The sequence below is a fragment of the Falco punctatus genome (assembly GCF_963210335.1).
Source record: "Falco punctatus genome assembly, chromosome: 4".
NCBI classification, from domain to species: domain Eukaryota; kingdom Metazoa; phylum Chordata; class Aves; order Falconiformes; family Falconidae; genus Falco; species Falco punctatus.
This window is the reverse complement of record NC_137583.1, coordinates 34,096,772-34,122,161: the sequence shown is the minus strand read 5'-3', so window position 1 is coordinate 34,122,161 and position 25,390 is coordinate 34,096,772. Positions and strand designations below refer to the sequence as shown.

At 40.9% G+C, this 25,390-nt stretch overlaps 2 protein-coding genes across 2 annotated transcripts in view; one reads left to right on the top strand and one right to left on the bottom strand.

Moving 5' to 3' along the window:
* Positions 1 to 25,390, top strand: part of LOC308063575 (acyl-coenzyme A synthetase ACSM3, mitochondrial-like) — an 86,446-nt gene that overhangs the window by 33,021 nt on the left and 28,035 nt on the right. The gene's annotated exons all lie outside the window — the stretch shown is intronic.
* The window catches only part of PDILT (protein disulfide isomerase like, testis expressed), a 33,748-nt gene continuing 17,579 nt past the window's right edge, over positions 9,222 to 25,390 (bottom strand). Inside the window, exons 4-11 of the mRNA XM_080386729.1 lie at positions 22,681 to 22,818; positions 21,825 to 21,935; positions 20,706 to 20,831; positions 19,562 to 19,759; positions 18,144 to 18,264; positions 16,602 to 16,783; positions 12,767 to 12,856; positions 9,222 to 10,645 (exon numbers count right to left, since the gene is read on the bottom strand). Of these exons, the coding sequence (XP_080242855.1) occupies positions 10,574 to 10,645; positions 12,767 to 12,856; positions 16,602 to 16,783; positions 18,144 to 18,264; positions 19,562 to 19,759; positions 20,706 to 20,831; positions 21,825 to 21,935; positions 22,681 to 22,818 (1,038 nt within the window). The 3' untranslated portion in view covers positions 9,222 to 10,573. The remainder of the gene's footprint in view (positions 10,646 to 12,766; positions 12,857 to 16,601; positions 16,784 to 18,143; positions 18,265 to 19,561; positions 19,760 to 20,705; positions 20,832 to 21,824; positions 21,936 to 22,680; positions 22,819 to 25,390) is intronic.

Here is a 25,390-nt window from a genome sequence, read left to right as displayed (position 1 = left end):
CAGCAGCCTGCATGCCTCACTGGATGCTGCTGATGCTGGGTTGATGACCATAAGCCTCTTGCTCCTAGGCCATTGTCTTATATTTTTAAAGTGTGTATTCCATGTGCTGCTGAGGTCTGGTTGCGGAGGGAGTCAGAAACAAATTGGAAAGTACAAATGACTGCAGCTGTAACACAACATTCTGCAAAAACTGCTGTGGCCTCAATGAGGGTCTTCATGGCTCACCAGGTGGATTTATCTACTCTAAAAAACAGTGCAAGATTATATGTCATGCTCAGCTTCCCTAAGAAGCAGGGGGAGGGATTATGTCATATATCACTGTCAGCTCTATCACACCCCTCAAAGTGAAAGATTTGCATCTTCTTGCTGTTGTTATCAGCCTTTACTTTGACATTAGAACTACCATTATTTCCTCCAAAATGTATTTGTATTGACCAGCAGAGACATCTACCATCAGCAGACCTACACATTCAACTATAATTTCTTGCATTTTGTTCCTTTGCTCCAAATGACACTTCCCTCTAATAGCACTCCCACAGTCTCTTTCAGAAATTATAACTGCCGTAGACTGCATGCCCCAGGAGGTGATCTCTGTAAATTGGCAGCTTTGCCCCTCTAAAATCTTCTGACAACTTGCAGAGTTTGTGTGGTTCATCCTTTAGGCTAACAGCTTCTTTATATTTAAGCACACACATACGCTTACCCTCGCAGTGAGATTTTCATTTTAACTCAGAAAAGTATTGCAGCCTTCTTGCTATTTCATTATGCATTTAAATGAAAATTGGTGCTCCCTTTTATAGTACAGCCACATTAGCTGGTCAGTCTGTTTGATCTTTTGGTAACTTTAGTGGGGAAAAGGGGATTCTGGTTTTGGCTGCCTCTGTGCTTATGCTGGGCTCTTTTACATTAACTGTTGTTCCTAATGATAGCTGGTGTGAGTAATATATAATCACTGTTATGTCTGTCAAAGACAGAGAATATGTTGTACTCAAACTATGCTGTGTCATCACATGTGTAGCTTGTCTGCACATCCCACACGCTATACTGTTCATCTGAAAAGGTGTACCAGCCAAAGGGGGCAAAGTAAATACTGTTAAAGGACCATCAATAGACGTGCTTACTCATAGTCACAGACCTATTGTATGCCTTGCTTTTAATGCGATTCTTCCATGGCTATCGTCGTGTTTTGCTCTTGCTTCTCAAAGTCAGTTTTGGCAAGGAAATACTGACCGTATGGTGCCTACATGACATACATGTGTAAAATGTGGCCAGTGCTTGGGAATGTGATATTAAACATTTTGTTTCAGAAAAGGACAGGAATGAGAAGTTCTTCTGAAACATGATGGATTTATGGATCCACTGCATAATTCAGTAGTGTGAACTCGTGCTGAAGACATTGACCTGAACACCAGTTTGAATTTCCTCATTACTTGCTCAGCTGCTCTTTATCCTTTACTCTCTGCCATAATGTAGCAGCTCCCCAGGGCCAAATGCTGTTTTGACTCCTGTTCCCCACCCCAAAGTCAAAAAGGCTGCGCAGAGCTTGGTGTAAACCAAAGCTGGGTATTTGAATGTGATGAAAAATGCACTTGCTTTCCCAAACCTGGAAAGCTCTGTCCCCCTGTTGCCATGGTAACACCTCCCATCCACATTCCTTCATCACTGCTCACTATTGCCTTGCTCTACCACTGTCTCGAAGCAATCATTGTCTTTTCCTGTCTCTGTGTTGAAGGGGAGAAATTACATAGAAACTGAAGGAACAGCTGAAAGCACACAAGGGCAGGTTCATTCTAGGTATAAAACCACTGGAGTGATTAGCCATGAGGACAGGCTAGTCAGAGAATGAAGAACAAATTTTTGATTGTTAAGTGCAGGTCTGGTTCTCATTGAGTAATTCTCTGTGTAACTTTTATGTTGATAGTTTCACAGATTGTTCCCTGGCATAGCTGCTTTCACTCATGCCCCTGAAATTTGGGATTGTTTAGGAAAGTCATTGCCTGGGATTTCTCTGCCTGGGTTGCAGTTGGCCACCTGGCCAAGCTAAAGGGCATCAGGTGGAGGGTTTGTCAAAGAAAGCAGGCTGGCTTGGGACCGTAGAAACAATTGGGAAGGGGGTCCAGATGAAATGCCTGCACTGCCAGTTCCCAGAGGCTGTATTCCTCAAAGTCATGCCCAATACATTTGTTGAAATAGGCTTGATGCATGTGGTCGAAGCTTCAGTTACGTGTCTGGTGATGTTTGTAGAGTCTATAGATCTTTCTACTAGAAAACGCTTGATGGCATTTGACTGTATTTTTAGGTCATTTTGAAATTACTGCTTAAAAAACTGTCTCCATTCCTTTTATTTATGAAGTGCAGATCTGACAAAATGTAAGACTATGAAGACTTTTCCATGCTTTCAGATTCTCTTGGAATTGGTTTAGGAGGAGAATTCCCTACAGTCCTGCAGCTGTGGTGGCCAGAAAGTGAAGTGCGTGAGAAACTGTGAAGCTAAGGAAAATATAAACAGTGAACATACAACAGGCTTCGTAGTGTTTATGTGAACTTGTAAAGGTCTTATTTTTAATCAGTTTAAGTGTTAATTCAAATACTTTTTGAGTTATGCTGATGGTAGAATGGTTGTGTGTCAGTCGCCTTGACAATTGTGTAAATGTATTTGAGTGTGACGTTCAAATGACAGTTGTGGCAATGGGAAGTCCCCACGCTGATATTGAATGCAGGTGGTGTTTCAACACTGACAATCAATCAGTTAATCAATTGGGAGGAAACTCTTATATTTTTGACCTAGCTTTGAAAAGTGCAGAGACCAAAATCTTTGCTGTCTGAACTTGATTTTTCCCCATATACAAAGATGTTTATTTTGTACAGTGGTGATCTTTGGTCACCTCTAAAGTACTCGACATTTATGTCAGCACATCACTGTCTCTGAAGATCACCCTTCTGTAAGCACTAGTGCATAGTCCTTTAGAGACAAGTTTTCACCCCAGAAAGAATGTAGATGAAAGTCCTGAGGGATCTGTATGAATAGAAAGAACTGAAGAAACTAGAGCTTGGATGCTAAAGAAGGATTAGAGGAAATAATGGTAATGAAGATACAGTGAAGAAGAACTGGGCAATCTTGGAAGTCATCCACAATAGGAACATCTTGGAGGAATAAGCCAGTGGGATATTAGAAAGAGTGATCAGGATCAGTAGGATCAGGAAGCTATCCTGCGATATTACCCTGGCTGTAAATTTGTTTTGTTGGGACCATGGTTTAGTATAGATGGCTGAACGCTGTCTTTTCTGTAAACACCACTAACCCACTTCATTGTATTTCCAGGGAGATGTTCTTCAAATTGCAGTCTGGTCTCATGGTAGACATAGCAATGTTTTTGCAGTTTCTCAATGAATATTAACATGGTAGCTCTGTTGTAGTGATGTGGTTTTATGTGAGGAGTTCAGTTCGACCAATCTTAGAATCAGTTGGCACGTTCCATGTAACACATTTTGATGTGTTCAGTTTCGATTAGTTGTTTCATATTTGTAAAATTGGGTAAAATGTTTTGATGCTTTTGAAAAAGGTATTGCTGTGATTTTATGCACTGATGTACAGTGATAACTTTGACATAGTAAGGCTTAGGATGGAGGTTGAGGTATTTCCATTGTAACTTTCTAGGTTGAGTGTTTTTCTTTGTTTCAGAAATTTTGTACTTTTTTTGTTTGATGTTTTGTTTTGCGAAAAAATGTCAGATCTGTCAGACCAATTCCAACAGGCAACTCCTGTTCTGAATAGCTTGTTGTTAGTGTTAATTAATTGGAAGTCCCTGGTTAAATTGCATTCATTCAGAAATGTACTGGCACTTAACTGATCTTTCTAGCAGCCCCAGAGCTTTGTGAGTATGTTACATGCAGGTGTGAAGAAGGATGTAGTAGATCTTCATTCAAACATTCTCTTTCGCGAGGATACGTGGATGGGTCTGTGATCTTTAGGGTCCCTATAGGCATTGCCCATGAGGTCTTTTCTCTCCCAAATACGATGTTCTTTGGCCCTGTTGGTGCTCCGTGTTCTGTCCCCGAGCTCAGGAAGTTCCCCAAGGAGCCAACACAGAGAATGAGGTCTTTTGATTTGCCAGCAGGTGGCATTAACGGAGCAGGCAGAGATGGGCTGTGGGCATTGCTAATGAAGAAATTAGTGGTACTGACTTCCTGAGAAGCTTGGTTTATTCATGTTACCTTTTTTCTTGCCAGTTCACCCCCTTAGACTGTGCCTGGGTAGCTTTTCTGACACGTTCAAACCTTGTGCGGAATGATTGCCCTGAGTTACTGTTGTTTACCACTCGGTGTGATTTTCCTAAGTCATATGGCCTTATTTCTCATCTCTGACCATATGATTGAAACATCTTGTCATATTAGGCTTGGATAAATGACTAGGAACAAGGTTGTAGAAGAATAAACATATTTGAAAAAGTATTTTGCATGCTCCCAATATAAATGAGAATTTGTTTGCTTCAGAACCTCACTGGCTGTCAGTTGGAAGAGAAGATTTCAGGTTGCAAAATGATACTAATTTCAAAATGAAGGCATTCATTTATCCAAGTTGATGTTCTTTTCATGTATCACAAATTATGGTTCACTTTCACCAATGGCTGTTCAATAGTAGGCTATCTTGTCCTGTGTGAAGTCCTCTGATTGCTGGGAGAGCACATTCTTCACATTTCGACAACAGTGTGCTCGCTGAGGATGTCATCCAAATCATTCTTATGCCAAGAAGCATCTTAGTGCAAGGGGGTTTCAAGTTGGAAAATACACAGATGAGTTTACAGCAAATTAAATGCACACTAAAAAGTGTCCAGTATCTTCTTTTAATGAGTTTTAATAAAGGATTATGTGGGAAATTAATGACTAGAACAAAAATGGTTTAGACTAGAGGCATATATTTAGTGCCAATGGGAAGGTTGTTAAATCCCATACTTAACTTTTACGAAGGCTGTAAGTGCCACCCATAAACCAAGTATTCCAAGAAGCACCTGATGCTGTGCAGCCAGTGCAAAACAGTGGTACAGATTTTTGAAATGTGCTTGGAGTGTTCCAAGCAGTTGTGACTTTTGGGTGAATGACTTGGTCTGTTGAAGTTACTAGACTTCGGCAAATTGCCATTTAAGAAAAGGATCAGGGTGTGGTAGAACAGGGTGGATTTTTTTCTTGACTCAGCAAATAGCAATCCTTTGGAAGAAAAGGCAGGCAGGCAAGAGACCCATCCGTGTCAAACTAAGTAAAGGAAATGATAGTTACCAATATTTAGGAACCCTTTCATCCATTAGTGGTCTTAAACAACTATTTTTCTAATGACTGTAGATGAGGGGATGCTTTCCCAGGGTGCTGGTTTGAGTCCGTTAGCATGTAGTATGTGTGCTAAGAAATAACCAGCACCTGCTCAAAAATGGCAAGGCCAGAGAAGGGAAATTTAGGCAGAATTCCCAGGTTATTTCAGTCTATTAAATACATGCTTTGAAAAGCTCAGGCTTCAGCAGTAATGTTTACACACGTACGGTCCTTAGCCTCTGCTAAGTAATTACAGTTCTACCTATGTTGTACTTGGCAAGCAGGCAGCATTTGTTCAAGGGGGCTCTTGCCAGCTGTGCTGGTAAAAGTGCTTTTCAATAAGATTCCAATTAAATGCTTTATTAATATTTATTATTCACTGGTTGCAGTTGTTGGTAACATGCATTTGCCCAGGAGAGCTCAAGTGAAATGCAGCAAGGCTCTACTTGCCGGGGAAGAGGAGAAAATGATTCTTTAGTTGTGTTCAGTGCGTGGTGTGTAAATGCTGATACAGATCCAGCATGTGAACAGTGAGGGTCCCTGTTTGGTAAATTCCCCACCAAGGGCCAGGTGTAGCTGTGGTGAAAAGGCAGCCACTGCGTGTTTGTTCAGCAGCAAGAGGGGTGGGCAGCATGGCTGGCACAGCTTTAGCTCTGTCAATGTTTTACATAAAGCAAGTATTTCCAAAGGCGATTCTCAGAAACTGGAAACCTGAGGACATGTTGGGCAATGCGTGTTCTTCTTGGTCCAGTATCGTGCCATGAGAAACAGCTGCCTCCTCTGAAACCAATGAAAAAGCTGAATTTGGCTTGGCCTTTCAGTCACGGTAGTTCCCAAATGTAGTGAATCAAGTACGAAACATGAGTAGTGAAATGCACCTGGAAGCCCTCTGAATTGGACATGAACTTGTGTGAATGACTGACAGCTTGTGTGGGACTCTTGATACACAGACGCAATAGCATGGCCATAAGCCCAGGGGACAGATGGATTTGAAGCATTTCCCAAATCAGTCTGAAATGATCACAACCTCCTTCCCTCGGTCACAGTTGATTATACCAAGCACAGTTCTCAAGCATCTGAGCTGAGTAATTTCCATCAACAAACTCCACTTGGGTTAAGTCAACAGCATGTTTCTATTAGTGAATTGTTGCTGTTTGTTAATATTGCTGTATAAAATCATTGTGTCCTTGGAGCAAACTCTCTCTCTTTGCTATGAGGAGTAAGTGTGAGAGAAAGGCAAGATGGAGTTAAAGGCCTCCGAACATGAAGTTTGAATATTCAAGTGTTTGAATTAAATGCCTAAAATAGTGGATTTAGATACCTCCCTGTGTCCAGCCTGTGAGTCTTCAAGCATATAGCACACACACATACGTGTGTGTGTGTGTATATATATATCTATACACCAAACCTGAACTTCTAACCTCTGAGCCAGACCTTTTGATTTATACCAGTTATGCCCCTTCCACACCTCAGGGTTTTTTGAACAGTTGATGCATTTGTTGTGTATTTCTATTAATCTCTTTTAATGTATTGTGATTCTGTTTCTATTGTTATGCTGATGCCAGCTGAGAGTAATTCCAGGAGAGTTAAGCTAAGATGAAACTGTTGTACAGAATAAAAGAATTATTGCATTTCTCTTTAGGATTGATTATTTTTCCTGTGAATCTGAGCATTTATGAATGATTGTCACTCTGAACAGCGTTTTTCTTCCGCAGGATTTAAGAAAAGAACTTAATGAGATGAATTGCTATCTGTAAGGTGCTCAAAGCTTGTATTTTAGGGCAGAATAGGCTGTCATTTAGTAAAAAACAAGTCAGCATTTCCTGGGGATGTTTCAGGTTTACCCCCTTTTTTGTATTAAACTTTTTTATGCCTCACATTTTGTGAGTGAGTCCTATTATAAATGAGGTTCCTAGCTGGGAATGTGGCTTCCACTGCTTCATATTGATAGCCAAACCATCTTGCCACTTGCAGATTAAACCAGCTCTGCAGTTTGTGCACATTGATATCTCTTAAGACCAACAGGCCTAAGTAAATTGATAGAGCTTATTTTTGTGCATGGGGAGATTTTTCATATGATTGTTGCCTTCAAAATATTGGTATTCATTTACAGGAACAAATCTAACTAATAAACATTGATATATATTTTTTTCATGGATTTAAATAATTTTTAGAATGTCTGAGCACAGTTATGATAATACTCTTTAAACAGATTCACTTCATGTTTAGACTAAAAAGAAGTAGTGTTTGACTTAGCAAAGCTTGAGGAAATTACTCTGTTTCAGACATTTAGAGCTCAAGTCTGCTTGTGACAGTTGAGGAGCCACTACAGAGTGTGACAAGTTTTGTTTATGAAACTGACAGCAGTTGGCATGATAGGGGAAGTGAGTTGGTGGTGGGTTACCTGAATCTGGTTAAAACACTTCAATTTTTGTTCTGGGAAGATATTCTGGAACTGACTAGGATCAGAGGGAAAATGAGACAATGTGCAAGGTCACTTGTGTGGCCCAGAGGGCATGTCCTGCCATGGCTGAGGGTTGGAGGAACCCAACCCAGCCAGGAACAAGGCAGACTTTTGACCACAGGAAGACTTGCCTCTCAGGCAGGCTTTTATCAGATGCTTTATGAAGTAGAATCGCAACTCTTGTCATGCATCAGGGCACGGCATGCAAGTCTGCATTTGGCCCCTTGTCTTTACACAACATCTGTGAGTGGCTGGAATAGAAATGAGAACATAATTTGCCAAGATGGCACATGTTTTCATTAAAAAGTAATCTTGCACCTTATAATAGGATAGATAGCTGTTTCAGGATTGAGCCTTGTATACAGTGGGTTGGCGCAGTGAAAATTAATTTCTTTTTCATTATCTTGAATGGTAAACCCATCTGCCAGATACAGAGTGGTGCTGAGCATTGCTTGCTCCATTTTTCTGTGAGGAAACTAATTAAAAGATTATAGCTTCTGTGTTTAATAGTTGTTCAAAATATATTGGTGGCTCTGCTTGCCATTCAAATTTCATCATGTCGCAAGCAGCAAAGGGAAAGCCTGCTGACACTCCCCTCTCTTTGGGATTCGGTTCATCTCATTTGCTTTCTAATCTGATCTCCCAGGATATCAAATGAGGGCTTCTTTGTTAATGAATGCCTGATGTTCAATGAAAGTTAAATGAAACCCAATATCCAGCAGTGATCAGGTTTACTTTGTGCAAGGTCCTTCTGGCAGTGTCCCAGAGACCTCATGTTTGATGTCCAAAGGAGAACTGACTTCTTCATTTGCGTAGAAGAGAAACAGTTTTGGCATGCTTCATTGCTTGAATTGACAAGTCATCATTTCTGGGTGGTATTTGTAAACAAAGTCCTCTCAGGGAGGGTGCTGAGAAGCACTTACTGTTAACTGCATCCCATGCTGTCCAGCTGGAGTGTGAGTTTCCACCCACAGCAAACTTCAGTTGACCTCATTAAAACCAGCACTCTGATACCTGGGATCCCATGTTTTCCTCTTGCCACTAATTGAGGCTTTGATTTGATTTGGATTGTATTGCAGTTCTATCAAAAATTTGTTCTGTCCTAAAAACATGAGAATTAAACTTTACTTGGCATCTTCAAAGAAGAATTTTGCTTTAAATAATAATAGCTCAGCTGTGGTTTACAATTAGGAGTGGAGTGGGCTGCATCTTTCAGATCTGCCATCCTGACTTTTAAGCCAGTTTTGCTATGTAGCTTTAAGCTCCTTTTCCCCTTGTAGGTGATACTGCTGGGACAGAGGAGGGAGCTGCAGCTGGCAGAGACCTGAACAAGTGGAGCCCATCTGAGAAGTGGTCTTCATCAGTTGCAGATAGTCAAACTATTCATGAAGTTAGATCCAAAACCTACAAAACCCAGGTGGACCGTATTAGGGATGGTGATCTAGCACTGAACATGCTTCCACAAGAATCCTCTTCCATTAAGAGGATTTAGTTGCAGTCCAAATGAACATTAGCCCCAGCAGAGACTGAAGTGTGCCCGAAAAGTATCCACATAAACTGTTTTACTTTGTGTCTTCTTGTTAACTCCTCATCAATGAAAGCCAGCTGATGGCCTCCTGAGGTGTGTTACATCCTGAGTACTATCTGCAGTAACTGTGAAGTAGAGAAGTTAACATTTCATCTTAAATCTTTTAGTGTGTGTATTTGATTATGTATTGCAGCCTGGATAGGAAAGACGCCATCTGTCATGAACTGTGCTTTATAGCAAATAATTGTAAAATGTAAGAGGTTCAGCACTTTAAAATTGTTCATCTCTTGTTGACTTGCATGACAGGTGAGCGTTAGGAGATCTCCACTGTTCTTTCAGTGCTGTATTCTTCACTACAGTGATTAATCTTTCTGCCATTCAAATGGGTGTTCTTTCATTTTGTAAGTTTTCACCTTTTTGCCTCTGTTTACATAGGAAAGTAACTTATTAGCATTAACAAGTTGGGAACAAAGACTTCAGAAATCTGCTTTTGAAATGAAGTATTAATAAGTGATCTTCCTTCTCTAATTGCATAAGAAAAGGTTTCAAACTTTACAAATGATTTCTGCTTTATCTGGCCCTTGCAGGAAATTACTGTTGTCCAACAGTTTCACCAGCTGTGCCTTTATAACGTGTGTGGTGGTTAGAGGACCTAACGACTAAAATATGAATCATACCTGTGGCTTTGTGTGTTAGGTATGATATTTTTCTTACTGGAATTAAATTACATCTTGATTTCTGCATTTTTGACTGCTTGATAATAATAAAAAAATATATCACAAGCTGCCCCTTTGGGTATAGCCCCTAGCTTCAGTTACTTCGTTTGAATATCGCTATAGAAATGCTCTTTGCAATGTTGGTCCCATCCTTCTGGGAGCAGTCAATCTCTCTTGAAGACAATAGGACTGTTTTAGGGTAAATAAAAAAAGTTGCAAACCTGTTGCAGATTTTGTTCAGAAAGAAGAGTTTTGTATCTTGATCTGTTTGCCATGCTGCACCTAGCTTTCAAAATAAGAGCAGTTTTATTGCTCATAAAGGCATTATTTAAGCAAAATTGAAAATATTTTAACAACCCGTGACAACTGATCCCAGTAAAACTAGGAGTTAAATTGGATTCAGAAGAGAGGTCACACATAACGAACCACCGATACAGAATTGTTTACTTATATATTTTTTGATCCACCTCTGTGTTCACTTGGGATGATTCATTCTTCCAGTTAGTTCCTTCCAGGAATGATTGCCCACAATCCTCAGAATTTTGCTCTTTCTCTGTACTATTAAAGTTCTTCTTTCTCTGTTATTACAGTCTCTCTTTGGCTGAGATCTTCTTTGATTCCTCCCAAAGGTTCCTTTTAAAAAAGGAAATGCAAGAGCAAAGCTGCTTATTCAGATGTTTACAAAAAGAATTGCTCTAGTAACTCTTTATTTTAAAAAAATGTTTTGAGATTATACGAAATGCAGATTTTCATCTTTTCAACCAAGGAACTTGAGGGCTTGTTAATGAGGTCAGAAGTAGTGCAGATGCTGCTAAAATGGGGTTTGTTTTCAAACCTTTATACTGGTTTATGGCAAAGCTTAGATGAGGCTTTGTGTGAAGGTTCAATAAGAACTTGGAAAACCATGTTTTGTAAGCTGATGAGCATAAGAGACTCTTTTCTAGGCAATCTCAAAAGAAACTTATCTTGTCTTGTTTGTGTTTGTGAATGCCCTGAGGTGAGGATGAAGAGTTACTCCAACAGGGGACTTCACATCAAGCACTGTACTGCAAATGGTCTAATACTGCAGTCTTCTGGGAAAATTTGGTGCATGTCAGGTAAGGATGGAGAATGTGAACAGATGAGCAAATGCCAATTACACCTTTTGCTACACAGAATATGTTTTTGAATGCTATTTCCTGAACTGGCTTTTTCACTTATTCTTTAATGGGAAATAAATCACGAAGAAGAGATGACAGTATATACATAACTCTAACATTGTATGTAAAATACTGTGTGTAGGACTCAACATCTGCTGAACACATCACTAAAGAACATGCAACAGAGGCAGGCACCAAAATGTAGGCTTTGGGTATTCGAAAACAGAATTGTGCAATGACTGGGCCAGGGCTGGATGTCTGATCCTTCACTGCAGATTTTTGTGTCCTAGTATTTAGTTCAGGCACCTGTCTCCCATCTGTAACCACCTATCTGAGCAGTGAATTCAGGAGCAGATCAAAGCCTTTGGTGGAAATAAGTCTGAGTACTCAAAACTGTTTCTCCACCCACAGACAGCTTCCCTACTAGTTGAAAAGAGTGTTAATGATAACTATTGCTACCCTGTGGATCTACTTAACTTCCAGGCAGAATGGGGCCATGATTCTTATACTGGGTAGACAGTGTCTCCATCTGTGTTAGGTTTTTTTCTGTTGCTTGGAGCTGTCTGCATGGAGCTTGATCACATTATTCGCTTACAGCATGTCTTTTTACAGTGAAGTGTCTGGGATTCGATAACAGGCTGATCTGGGATAGCTAATGCTTATCTGGTCTGGTTTATGGTGGAGTAGAAGGGGTTGAGGAATCGGACAATAATCATAACCAGGTTGCCAAGAGGAGACACTGTCAGCTCTGTGGTACCCTTGCTTTGTGAAGAAGAGAAGCTGCACTGAATGTGGCAGGATGAGGTGGGCAATGGATATTTGAACCACTCCAGCTATAGCTGAAACTAACTTAGCAGGGGCTTCTTTTCTCCAGCTAAAATCCTGACAAAGCTTTGCTTGTACCTGTCAAGGTGCAGTTTCCTTTCTGCTGTGCAATACTTGCTGCCAGAGTGTTAGCACAGTGACTCAATGATAACGTGAGCAGTGGGAGAAGAGGATTTTGTGTGATGCAAATGAGGATGTGAGTGGGCATGTGCCTGCCAGGCAGTGGTGTATGACTGCAGCTAGGGTGGTCATGCCAAGCTAGTGAGCTTGAAACCAGCTAAGAGCTGTGTAACAATCACCTAAGCGTTGACATAATGAGCAGTGGCTGAAGCCCATAGGATTATAGAATCATTTAGGTTGGAAAAGACCTTTAAGATTGAGTCCAACCATATACCTAACACTACCAAGTCTACCATTTGAACCTGGTGCACTTGAACCTGAGCTCTGGCTAGGTTGCAATTAAGAATGTGTTCAATATAATCCTGACAAGGATGGTGGGACTGAGAGTAAGGACTGGAACTAGAGGGCAGTCCCACAGGGACAACATTAGGCTAGGGGATCCTGAACCTATCTAAACAACAAAGGCTTAAAAAGGGAAGCTTCCTGCAAAGATGAATAGTTGGTTAAAAGACAAAAAAAGAGAACGTCAGAGTAAATGGTCAGTTTTCACAGTGGAGATTTACATAGCCATACGTGTGACTGCTGTAGCTGGTTCAGGTATACTTATACAAGGTGTGAACATGCCTCGGATTGCACACCGGATCAGTCAGTGTCTGGATCAAATGCCTACCTTCTCTCCTGGTTCTGCCTTTCTCTTGCTTTGTTCTTCTAAGAATTCAGAAAATGCCTCCAGGGTGTGTTCCCCAGTGTAGACCACCTCCTGAAAAGAGTTTCAAGGTTAAGTATTTAAGTCTGTACACAAAATGCTGAAAATAACACCATAATCAGCTGGAGGATTTCAGTTCTTTAGACTGAACAAACTCCAGACTTTTCAGCTCACTTTAGAAAGCCGAGGGCAGAGGCACAGCAGGTTCCAGTGTCATCTGAAACTCAAGTGTAAAGAATAGATGGATATGCCTAAGAAGAAAAGGATTTGTATTTAAAAAAACCCATAACCATTACTGTATAATACCAGTCTGGGATCCTGCCAATTACTGACATCAGTGTCTTTTCTGTGTTTAACAATAAACATTTGCAAGATATCTTGAAGAGCAGAGTCTTTTAAGTGTCCAGCCATGATATTCAAAGCTGTCTAAAGATTTTGATGGAAATTCAGCTTGTGAAAAAGTTTTGAAATACACAATCCAGAAGTAGCAACTGTTGCACAGCTTGAAAGAACAGGAGGAAGATGAGCAGTGACTTTAATTTTCTTGTACTTCACCTTAAGGTGAGGGTTTACTGAAGATTTTCTTCTGAAGAAATTTAATGGAAGAAGCACTTTCAGCCTAGAGCTTTCAGATTCTCTGAGTTAGAGCTAGGTACCAAACCGTATTTTAAAACACACACACACCCCTGCGATACCTTTGCTCTCTGGAAGTATAAAAGGATCTTGAACAAGTCTTTTAACAAAAAGTTGTAGAAGCTCATGTGCATGACATTGAGGATTGTCTGCTGTTATCTGAGTACATTTAGAAATAGGCAGATGCCTATTCTTGCTTGAGTTAAGCTCGCTTACTCCCACTGAGATCAAGAATGCTGTGTTACTTTACATTCGTTACTCTAATGCCTGATTTGAGTTCAAAGGACTCTAAACACAACACCTCTATTTCCTGATGAATTCGCTAAAAGTATACACAGGTTTGATATTTCTGTTTAGTAAGGTATTCACTTGTAATAAAAACTGTGGCAGCCTTGAATTATTTTTTTTTTTTTTTATGTTAGCAAGCTTAAGTTTCTTGAGAAAGATTATTTGATTCCTTCAGAGGTGTTTACTATTCTTGGATGAATCTTGAGTTTTATTGACTCTGATGACTGGAACAGTGATTTCTCAGAGCCCAAAGACCTGTAAAGCCAGAGAAGCAGCTGATCCCAGTACTGGTTACTAAATATATGTATCAACATTTTTCATTAGAGTAATTGGTGCATAAGACTGTGTAAACGTTATTTTCCTCGCTTAACCCATAGAAACAAATAGAATCATCTTAAATCCATCTGAAAGACTGCATGTTTTTTCTCTTAAATTTGGAGTGGATGGTGCAGGGATGCGTTGTACAGATGGAGCTCAAATGATGGCTGGTCACTCTCTCCTCCACGTAATTAATCAGATTCACTTTCTTGTTCCTTCAGCTCTGGCCATAATTGTTTCCCCAGCATAGAAACATTCGGTGGTTTGGAAAACTAGGCACATGCTTATATATACTCAGCTCTAGAACTAGGTCTCTTCATTCATCCAATTCCACCTAACTCCAGTTATCCCACAGTGGCTCCTGATTTAAAAATGTCATCATGCATCTAGTTTTGCATCCATTAAAGTAAGAGGGTAGCTTGTCATTAACTTCAGGAAAAGCTGAACTTGTTCTTAAAACAGACTAAACTGTGACAATCCACTGGAAAGAAGACAGTTCATAGTGTGGAGACTGAGCAGATACCTCTGGTCGGAGGAAGGTAGTGTCTAATATGATCTCATAGGTAGGAGTGCTCGGAAGGGACTGCATGGTAATGTGTTTTGCCCGTGGCTTTGCCTTTAAGGAGGTGTAAGGGTGTCTGTACTGGCCAGAAAACATGTTAACCCAGTTCTGGGAAAGAGCTTTGGGTTGTGTTAGGTTAACCACGTTTCCCTTGGTTCATCAGGAGCAGGTTCAGACCTCTTTACATGCATTTTGATGTGTTTTCTAGAGTCTTCTGATAGTTATTTCATCTTCAGATTCCTGCTGCTTCTGTGCTGGTATTCAGTTTATCCTTAGTCCTTAAATAATATGAAGGATTGGTAGAGGTAATTAGAAAGCTTGTGTGTTTGTTTCTAACACTAGCAAAATACTGAAGGCTAAAAGAAATGTCTGTGTGAAATCAAGCTTGCATCAGGAGGTGTTGTTTGACTGTATAAATTTCCTGTTCCTGTTTCTTCATTCTGAATATACCAGTTTCTCTTTGGCTCCAAGCCCTTTCTATTGCTCTTTTCATGGCCAGAATAAGGGAGTAGGGATTGTATTTTTGGAGGCAATGCCTATACAGTGAAAAACACAGTAGATACTCTGAGCATAGGCATGTTGAGATACTACATTTTTATCCTGTGCTCTGACTTTGGTTAACTTTTAGAAAAGGACAAGCATACACGGGAGAACTCCCAGTATAACTGCTGGTTGGGTAGGAAATGACTGAGAGCTGTTGCAGTGGCTGAGCGTTAATGGCCTGAGTGTGTTTAGAATTGTTCATGATTGTAGTGAGTGAAGATGTCTGTGGCCAAGTGTTCGTATAGTGCCATAAGAAAGAAGGCACTTGGGTCTGCAAGGCTGCAGACATCTACAAGACATCTGCACTGGTAGTCAAGTATGAGTTAAAATCTTCGAAGTTGAGGGAACTGGTATAAAACCATGGTGTGCAGGGAAGAACTCAAGATTTCAAATAGTGTTTAATTTCAGGGTATTTGTAAGCGTGAAACAATCCCTTAATAGTTAATGAAAGTTGTTAGCGACATTTTTTGATAAAATGACATAGATTATGAGCATTTAATGGGTTTCTGCTTTTCTGCATAAAGACTAAACATGGTGCGAGTGTGCAGGACTGCAGTTCAATTCATTAGAAGCTGTACATGCACATCTGAGAGGCAAACCTCTCCCTCAAAGATTAAATGAGGACATGGGCAAATGTCTTAGAATTTGATTTAAGTTTAGGAGTAAGAAGAAAAATGAAAAGCTTAGTAATGTCTTAATTACAACAGTATCCTAGAGCTTAATATTTTTTTGCTTCAGAGATACTTTCTTTTTAATTAGATTATTTATGTAGATAGAGAAATGTAACTATTTAATTTTTTTCTTTGGCTCCTCTTTCAGCAGCATTTTCTGATTGTTGTGTAGTATAGCTGATGCATTAGGTAGCATATTGTAATGATCACTGGTGTTGACAACAAATACTTATTTCAAATTGAGGCTGTGATACTGGAATAAAGTAAAATTACTGACATAAACATTCACATAAAGTGAAAAAGTAGAGGGTATAAGAAGAGTAGTACCAGCATTTCAGGTGCTGTAATTATACCTGCTCCAGAAACAGCTGGCACAGGGTAGTTCTGTGGCAGTATGACTCTTGTCATGGTTTGAACTACAAAGGCACTGCAATGATTAGGAGGTATCTTTAAGCTCACTCTGAGTTGAGACTGTTGCAAAACCCAACAGGCAGATTGGGGGTGGTTAAACAGCAGAACGTAAGGCTGTAATGACTTGTAGGTCCAAGCTGGTAAATGATTATATGGGCTCTTGGCACAGCTTCATACACAGGAGGTGATAGAAGGGTTTCTTCTTTAATTCAGGTTCTTGACAGCAATGAATCCAACGTTGAGTAGGTAAGGACCAAAGCTTTCTTGCTTAAAGGACTCCTTTCTCACCATGACAAGCGCACGAGTGCAAAGACACACACACACACACATTCCCCACTCAGTGTCTCCACATTCTTCCCCAACAGCTTCTCACCTGGTGATCTGGTCCAGCAGGAAAGAGTCTGAAGAACGGATAGCGACCTGATCCAATGGACAGGATGTCATTTGCTGTGATATCTATCTTTGCAATTATTATGTCTTTGTGGCTTGCATATTGCTCTCCTAGCTTATCCCAGATTGGCAGGAGTTTTCTGCAGTCATAGGACCAAGGAGCATCTGCAAATTTTAAAATAAAAGTAGAAAGATACAGTCTAGCAGAAGAGCACGCACTGGTGCAATCACTGGGACCCACGTAGCCTTTCAAGTTAACAGGGTTTTGAATTTCAGTTGTGGTCAGTCTCTACATGAAAACATTTACCCTTCGTGAATTTCATGAGTTTTCATGTAGTGATAACTAATGCATTTCTGATAGCAGTGCTGCTTTAGCTCTGTTTAGCCTTTTATGTATATAACAAACATATGACACTTGTCGTATGACTTCGCTGGAGAGGCGTGCCAGATAATGGATGCAATCCAATTAAGTCTTGCATCATTCCTGTGCTGAATACTTGCCAGAAGCACAAAATGCTTTCTGCATATGACAATTAACTATGTTCATAAACTATGCTATATTTACACTAAGAGGAGTTTTGAGGTGTCATGGTGGTTTGACTCAGCTCTGCACTTACGCAGGTTAGCAAGAAGGCATACTGCTGAGAACCCAGTATAAATAGCATACAACACCATTGCAAACCTTCAGTCATGAGAACAATGCTCATACCCAGTTTAGGTGGAATTAAAATTTCTGGGGCACTTTCCTGAATATAATACACCCCATTTACCAGCCTTTCATTTTCAGAGGACTTGGTTCAATTCCTCCCTAGATCAGTTCATTACACTGAAATGTAAAAATGGCTTGCATGAACAAAATGGCTGCGGCCAACAAGGAGGATCGCAGGAACATACTACCTTTAAGAATTTCTGAAATTCAGGGCAGTACAGCTAGTTGTCTGTGTTTATATTAATGCTGCATGTTTGCTTTACTGAAGTAACTAAGGCACAGTCTAATCCCTGCTGGCTGCTAGAGAGATAGGGCAGTGGTTCCTTGCTGGGAAGAGTCAAGCAGGAGAGCCACTTGTCTTGCAGACAGAGGAGAAAAAAGCAGTTAGGATTTGCTAAACCACAGCTCCTCTCTGGGATTTAATCCTAGAGCATTATAACCAGACAACCTCACTTAACTCTCCCTCTGTCCTTGGAAGATGGCCTGACTCATGCTGGACAGCGTGCTGCAATGTTCCATTGTACAACATGATGTTCTGGTGTAATTTTGTCTTTCAACACCAGGATTTGATACAGCCTAGACAAATATTTACTGAAGAGATCCAGTGTTACTCAGTGCAGCCCTAAGTCAGCAAACGATCACATAGATATGGCACAAATTTTTCTTCAATGCTTTCATCGGACAACAAAAATTCATTAAGTTCAGGGTCTGTAAGGTGCAAAGATTAGTTTGGTATGTAAGCATGAGCTTTCATTTTTCACTTTCAATTGATCATGTTAAAGCAACTTAAAATCTGAATACAATAATAACACTTACAAAACATAACAAACACAGTCATGGTCTTATTGAAGACAATGCTGTTGAAATTCTTCCCAACAAGCACTTTGACAGGCATCTTGTCCCAATCCTCTGGAATTTCTTCACTAGAGAGATGTAGCTAAGCGAAAACAGAAACACTGCTGTGAAAGTGTAGGGAGCATTGAGAAACTACTCCAGCTCAAGTTAGTGTGAGACCAATGGGACATTTCTCTACCTAATGTGCCCTTTTATGGTGTGGGGGTTTTTTTATATCTCTATATCCTAGCTAGCCTTTACATGCTACCACCTTCTCTCCCTTCAGTGGGGAGCTGGGGTCTCAAACCCTGTGTAGTTTGGTAGTCAGAATTACTTGTCCCTGTCTTGAATACAGACTCCTTAGCAGTTTGCCTTAAAATTACACTTTGGAACATGTTTGCATTCATTGTCCTGAACTCTTGTTGCCCAGTGTTCAGAGGCTAGACTACTTAAAAGCTTATCTATTGTAGGTTTTCATGTAAAACTCACAAGAAAGGTGTGTATCACTGCTTAAATATCTGCCTTCACCACCAATCACAGTCCCCACGACTCCTGCAATTTACAATATATTAGCTGGCAATTTCTCTTCTTTTACACCATAGCGAAGTAGTAGAAAGGCACACATTCCCCATGGAAGCTGTTCCCTTGTGGGAATGTGCCACTCAAGCAGGTCTTTTTACAGAAGAGGCGACATCCCCATTGCTTCTGTCCTTCTGCCCCCCTCCAACACTGAAATTGGGATTTACTACTTGAATCTCTTAAATTATGCCTGTTGTCAGGCTGACTACATCTTTTCTCCTCATGATGGAAACAAAAGTAATGAAGAGCACTGAATAAACAAAACATTTTAATGTATTTTTCATGTGAGTGTGGAGGATGATGCCTCATGACAAGAAATATTTACTTTTGGAATGATACCCCCTGTGAAAGTTCACTCTGCTTAACTTGCTTAAAAAAAATACCAAATCTTACTCCACCTGAAACTGTCAATTTTCTGTTTACTGGACTTCTCTTTAACCTCAAAATCCATTGCAATCATTGTTTGCATCTCTCTTGACTAAGGGAGTGAAATATCTCCATTATAGTATTGGAAAGATTGAGTCATGGGGAGTTTTTAATCCACTAAAATAGATCACCTGAGATTAACTAAAATATTGGCCCATCAAATGACTTATCCAGTTTTTATATGGGATGACTGGAAAACTTCATAGTCTGCCTCAGCTGTTAAATAGAGAGGAATGCTCTGTCAACAACTGTAGGTGAATGCATCAGAGCAAGAGTAAATTAATAAACTGATGATCAGAACAGCACACTGTTCTAACTTAAAAAGGGATGTTTTGCAAATTTGTTAGTGTTTTAGCTGGTGTACTAAAGGGGCATCTCGTTAGTAATGGACATACCTTTGCTTTTCCATTTAGGTAGCTCTGGCAAAATTCTTTTAGGTTCTCCACAGTCACCTCATCTGCGGGCATTTTATACATTGTATTGCTTGTCAGATTTAGAATTCTCACGGCAGGAATGTCAACGTCCCTGATGCGAAAATATTCAAAAACTCGTCCATTCCTCGTTTCATTAGTGTTCACCAAGACAAACATTATCTGATAATAAAGAGAGAGTCATGCATCTGGTTGAGTTTTCCAGCTTTGGTTTAGCCATTTTAGGAAAATGGACCATGGAGCTTGGCAGTGCATTAGGATCTAACCTTAAAAGCAAGGAATTGTGTAGAACCATTTTTTAGTGTCAGCCCAACAACCAAGCATATCGGTGGACTTTATTATACCTTGATCCTAGTTAATAACATGCTAAAGCAGCCAAAAAGAATGGAGCTTTTCCCTCTGTCCTTTCACAGTGCTTTGATGTCAGCTATTTTAGTAACGCTTCTAAATTAACCCTCAAAATTCTTATTGCTCTTCCTAGTAAATTTTAACAGGACAAAAGAGCTGAAACACCTGTAATCCATATGTCTTTGCCAATACTACTGTGTGATTTTTTTGTGTGTGTGTCTCACATACTTGGAGCAGGAGTAGCACTGTGGTGATTGACAATGGAGAAATGAAGTGCTTTGTTTGACTGCCTGTATGTGTTTATTTACATGCAAACACATATGCTGCAAGCAAGGCTATGCATCTGCCTTGCAATATTTATCAGGTTTTGTAGCTGCTTCCAGCTCTTGGTTCAGGCAGTATTCTGAGATCCTCATGGCATTTCCTGGCAGCGGCAGAAATTGCTAAAACTATCTTTGGTTGGAAGTTGATCCTAGAAAGTCACATTTGTAAAATCAGAAATAGGTTTATTTGGAGCAGCTGGAATTAGTGTTGGTTTGTGTGATCTTTGCATTTTAAAGAATTATTTTCAAGTGAAGTTTATTTTTCAGCTTGTGTCCTTAACAAATTCAAGTAACAGTTACTGAAACTGTTTTACAATGGCTTGGTAGACTTAGAAGGTGGACTGACAGCAGTGTACTTTTACCAGTAACACCGGTGAGTGTTTTTCCATTGATCTTCTGGCGTTCATATTTGCAAAGCAGGATTCAGCATTACAAACCTTTCCTCTAAATTCCACAGCAGCAGACTTGTAGTTTTCATAAATTGCACTGAATGTCTCAGAGTTCGTTGGGGTGAACAGCAGGATGTGGTTTTCAACAGGGACATCAAAAATCTTCAGAGATGTCTGGGAAACAAAAGACTCAGTATCCGTTCCACTCTTTGTAAGCAGAACAGTGAATCAGAGGCCCAGCATATCAGTATCATTCAGTTCTGCTATTGAAAATTTTACTTTTTAGAACTTGGTTCCCAATCATTCCTATAACTGTTGGATTTCTTTCATTGTTTTAAAGAAGATGAAGTGGGAAGAATCAGCTGCTGCTGAGTGGTTTCTGTGTTTCAGGAAAAACCTCATTGTTACCCATAGATTTTTACTGTCAGAAGGGACTGTTGTGATCTTCTAGTCTGCCTGTATAACACACACTGAAGAATTAATGCTAAAGATGTGCTGAAAGTAAAAGGTGGTATTACCGAGGGAAGCCCAACTGCAACAGCTGCAGAAGCTAGACCTCGTTTGGGTTCTGCCTTCACTTCTGGGTGGCATCAGCAGCTTACATCTCCTTCCCTACACAAAGCTTCCCTCTCTCTTGCCACTCCATGATCAGAGGCAATGGGATGTCCCCCAAGCAAGCAGGGATTTCCATGTGTTTCCCTTCCTTTCTGCACTAGCAATAGTTATTGCTGGTTCTCTCTTCCTTGCCTTGGCCCAGAGGACCCAGTTGCTCCGTGGGAGTGGAAGGGCTGGTGTGCCAGGGTTAAGTACTGACCTTCCAACCTCCAACCCCGCCTAGTCACTGCAGAAGCAGCCCAGGCTTTTGTGTTGGCTCCACAGGAGATAGATGTTTGCATGTTCAGGCAAGTTCACTGTTTGGCCAGCCATTCCCCATCTAGGAAACAATGTCATGTGCAGAGGAAAGCATCCTTTGGCCTGGGTTAGATCGAGAACTGCCTGTTGGGTTCTGCTGGTGTTTCTAGATGCGTTTAGGGGTGGCCTAGTCAAACAAAACAAAATTCTTTAACGCTAAGGAGCAGAATAGCTCCCTAGGTCTCTTTCTGCATGGTTTCATCTCTTTCCTGTCTTTCCCCAGTGGCTTTTGTTAATACAGTGAATTAAACATACCTCAAGATTATATTCAGTGACCAAGTCCAAGCTAAAGGTTTTGATTAGCCTCATTAGATCCAGTTTGTTCTGTCTGCCATCTTCAAGCACTTCATTATGCACAGGTTTTCCCTTGGACAGATAGTGAAGTTTGTGACGTGGTTAGCCTTATCAACTATAGGAGCAAAGAGACTGTCTTTACTTTAAAATGTTGTTGTCAGCTATACCATTTTATGATCCTCAATAACTGAAATTCCATAACGTTTAAAATAAATGTCACAACTACAATACAGAACAAGATTGTAGCTAAAAATCAAGCTATAGTTTGAATAGCTGACAGTTTTAATTTGCTCAGTAATCTTAACATACTGGAAGATTTTTTCTGTATCTATACACACACTCTGTGGCATACGCTCACTCAGGATGTCCTTGGTCTGACTACTTCATAGCCTAAATGTTGGTGTTACTTCTGTGTAGTTTTGTTCTTGTTGGCCACTTCTGTTGTGGATTGGAAGAAAAGAAGATTCCTGGCCAGAGGCAACACAAAGGAAAAGAGGTGAACATCTGCAACGCTCGCTGGCAGCATCTTGATTAAAATGTAGGTTGGAAAATCAAGCCTATTTTACCTAGATCTTTAAGTATAAATTAGGAGCCTGAATGTGGGCAGCCAGATTGAAAATATCAGTTGTCCAAAGGCTGCTGTTTGCCTCTTGCTTGTCTCTGTTGTCTCTAAATGCAATGTTTTTTTAATGTTAAACTGTTCAAATTTCAACTAGGAAATTATTTAAGCTGAAGAATTTCCAAACTGTTTTCCACAGTGCAAAGCTGCCACAGCAGCTTACTGTATACCTTACCTGCTAGGCTTCTGTACTCCTACCTTCTTAAACACAACAAGAGTGTTCCTTTGGATGCCATAGTTGGCATGGATGTCCTCGCTGGCTGTCATCCCAAAAGGCATCTCTGGCACGTCTCTTGCCGTCTCACAGAAAACTTCCACACTGTCATTGCGAAGTTCCTAGTCCCAGAAAGAGTATTTGTTAAGACTTTGTCCTGCATCCTGGTAGGATGTGTAGGAGTGACAACTCCAAGTGAGGCAGGCCCCTAAAGGCTTGTGAGGTAGAGAGAAGAGTGTAATTGTAAAGTGGGTGTAGCTTGCTATGATTACGAGTAGCATTCCTCAGGGGTCCAGACTGGGACCAGTGCCGTTCAACATCTTTGTCGGCATCACAGACAGTGGGACTGAGTGCACCCTCAGCAGTTTTTCTGATGACACCAAGCTCAGTGGGGCGGTCAACACGCTGAAGAGAAGGTGTGCTGTCTAGCGGGACCTTGACAGACTTGAGAGGCGGTCCTGTGTGAACCTCATGGAGTTCAGCAAGGCCAATACAAAATCCTGCACCTGGGTTGGGGCAACCCCCACTATCAATAAAGGCTGGGCAGAGAACGGATTGAGAGCAGCCTGAGGAGAAGGACTTGGACATGCCAGTGGACAAAAAGCTCAACATGACCCAACAATGTGCACTTGCAGCCCAGAAAGCCAACCAAATCCTGGGCTGCATCAAAAGAACATGGCCAGCAGGTCAGGGGAGGTGATTCCACCCCTCTACTCCACTCTTGTGAGACCCCACCTGGAGTACTGCATTCAGCTCTGGAGACCCCAACATAAACCCAACATGGACCTGTTGGAATGAGTCCAGAGGAGGCCATGGAGGTGATCAGAGGGCTGGAGCACCTCTCCTCTGAAGACAGGCTGTGAGAGTCAGGGTTGTTCAGCCTGGATGAGGCTCCAGGGAGACCTTAATAGTGGCCTTTCAATACTTAAAGGGGATTTATAAGAAAGGTGAGAGAGACTTTATACAAGGGCCTGTAGCGATAGGACAAGGGGTAATGGTTTTAAACTAAAAGAGGGTTGATTTAGATCAGGTATTGGGAAGAAATTCTGTACTGTGAGGGCGGTGAGAGACTGGAACAGATTGCCCAGATAAGCTGTGGGTGGCCCTATCCCTGGAAGTGTTCCAGGTCGAGTTAGATGTGGCTTTGAGCAACCTGATCTAGTAGAAGGTGTCCTTGCCCATGGCAGGGGGATTGGAACTAGATGATCCTTAACAACCCTTCCAATCCAAACCATTCTATAAATCTATGATTACCTCCAAGGGGAGATCTTCACAACAGGGGAGATCCTAGGGGTGCTGTGACACTGCTAGTATGTTCACCTTTCCAGCTAGCGTTGGCTGGCCTGGGTCAATATGGATGATGTATGGTCCCCTGTGTCCTTCCTGTGCTAATCTCATCTGCCCTGCACTCCCCTGGCATTTCCACGCTCTGTCTGCATAGACTTCTGCAGATGGGGAAGGATCATGCCAACAGCTGCTCCCCTGCCACGGCTCATCTGCACAGCTGGAAGGATGTGATGGATTAGAGAGGAGGGCTCTCTGCTTGCAAGAGGACCTGACTGATGTGTTTGGTGCTTGGACTGAGTGCTCTTCCAGGCAGGGACCTTGACTCCTGCATCTGTCAAATAGTCACTGTGCTGTCCACCCTCAAACTAACAGTAAATAAGCATGATGAAAGGCAACAGCGCTTCCAGATTTGATTTAATCAGACAATTATTTCATGGTAGATGAATAGTAATTTATATGCGGAGACCTCCCAACACATCCTGGCACTCACATTTGTAAGCAATCTGTGACTAATAGAAGGCCAAATACAAAATACAAATACAAAATTCTTGATTTACTTGGACACCATTTTGTTGGCTTCCACCCAATACATTTCTGACATGCCCTAGCTCATGCTCATCTATTGTCATTTCAGCCCCAAATGACATCACGGAGTCCAGTCAAACACATCTGCAGGCACTATCTGCTATCAGCACGGTTCAGGGAACTCTCCAGCATCACTGTGATAGCAAGGGCTTCTCAATCTGGCACCAGCACTGGAAAACTGCCTTCATAAATGGCTGCAAGCAGATTGCTGCAAGAAACATTCTGGGCACTGAGCATTTTCACAGTTTGTTGTTATTACGCTGTAATGTGTTCACCAGCTCTGTTACTATGGGGCATTTTGGTAATGAATCCTGTTTTCTACATCTGTAAAACTTGGACTATCCACTGTAGCCAGCACATTTGGGACTTTTATCAGTTCAGGTATGAGTCCAGACACTGTGCTTTTAACTGAGCAGAGATACCAGAGTAAAGTCTCTTTAGTGAGACAAAATCCTTGATTGAATATTTCAGATGTTAAAGATTTCAAGGACACATTGAAAAAGCAGGAAAAAACTATTCCTGTTTTACTGACTTCTGACTGCATGCCTTGACAGCTAAAATTTATTTTGCACTGTTTGACTATTGTTCTGTATCATTCAGCCCCAAATCTTAAGAACCTTATTCTGCTCTGGAAACTAGTAGGAATTTGCTTGAGAAAGGACTACATAGATCATATACAGTGTAATATTTTATGACTTCCTATCCATTCAGATTTCTTAGCTGCCAGGAGCCAAAACCACAGTTAAGCATGATATTCATGGAGCTGTGCTGTGCCGCCCTGAGTTTCTCTGAAGTTGTTTAAATCATCAAATGGAAAGATGA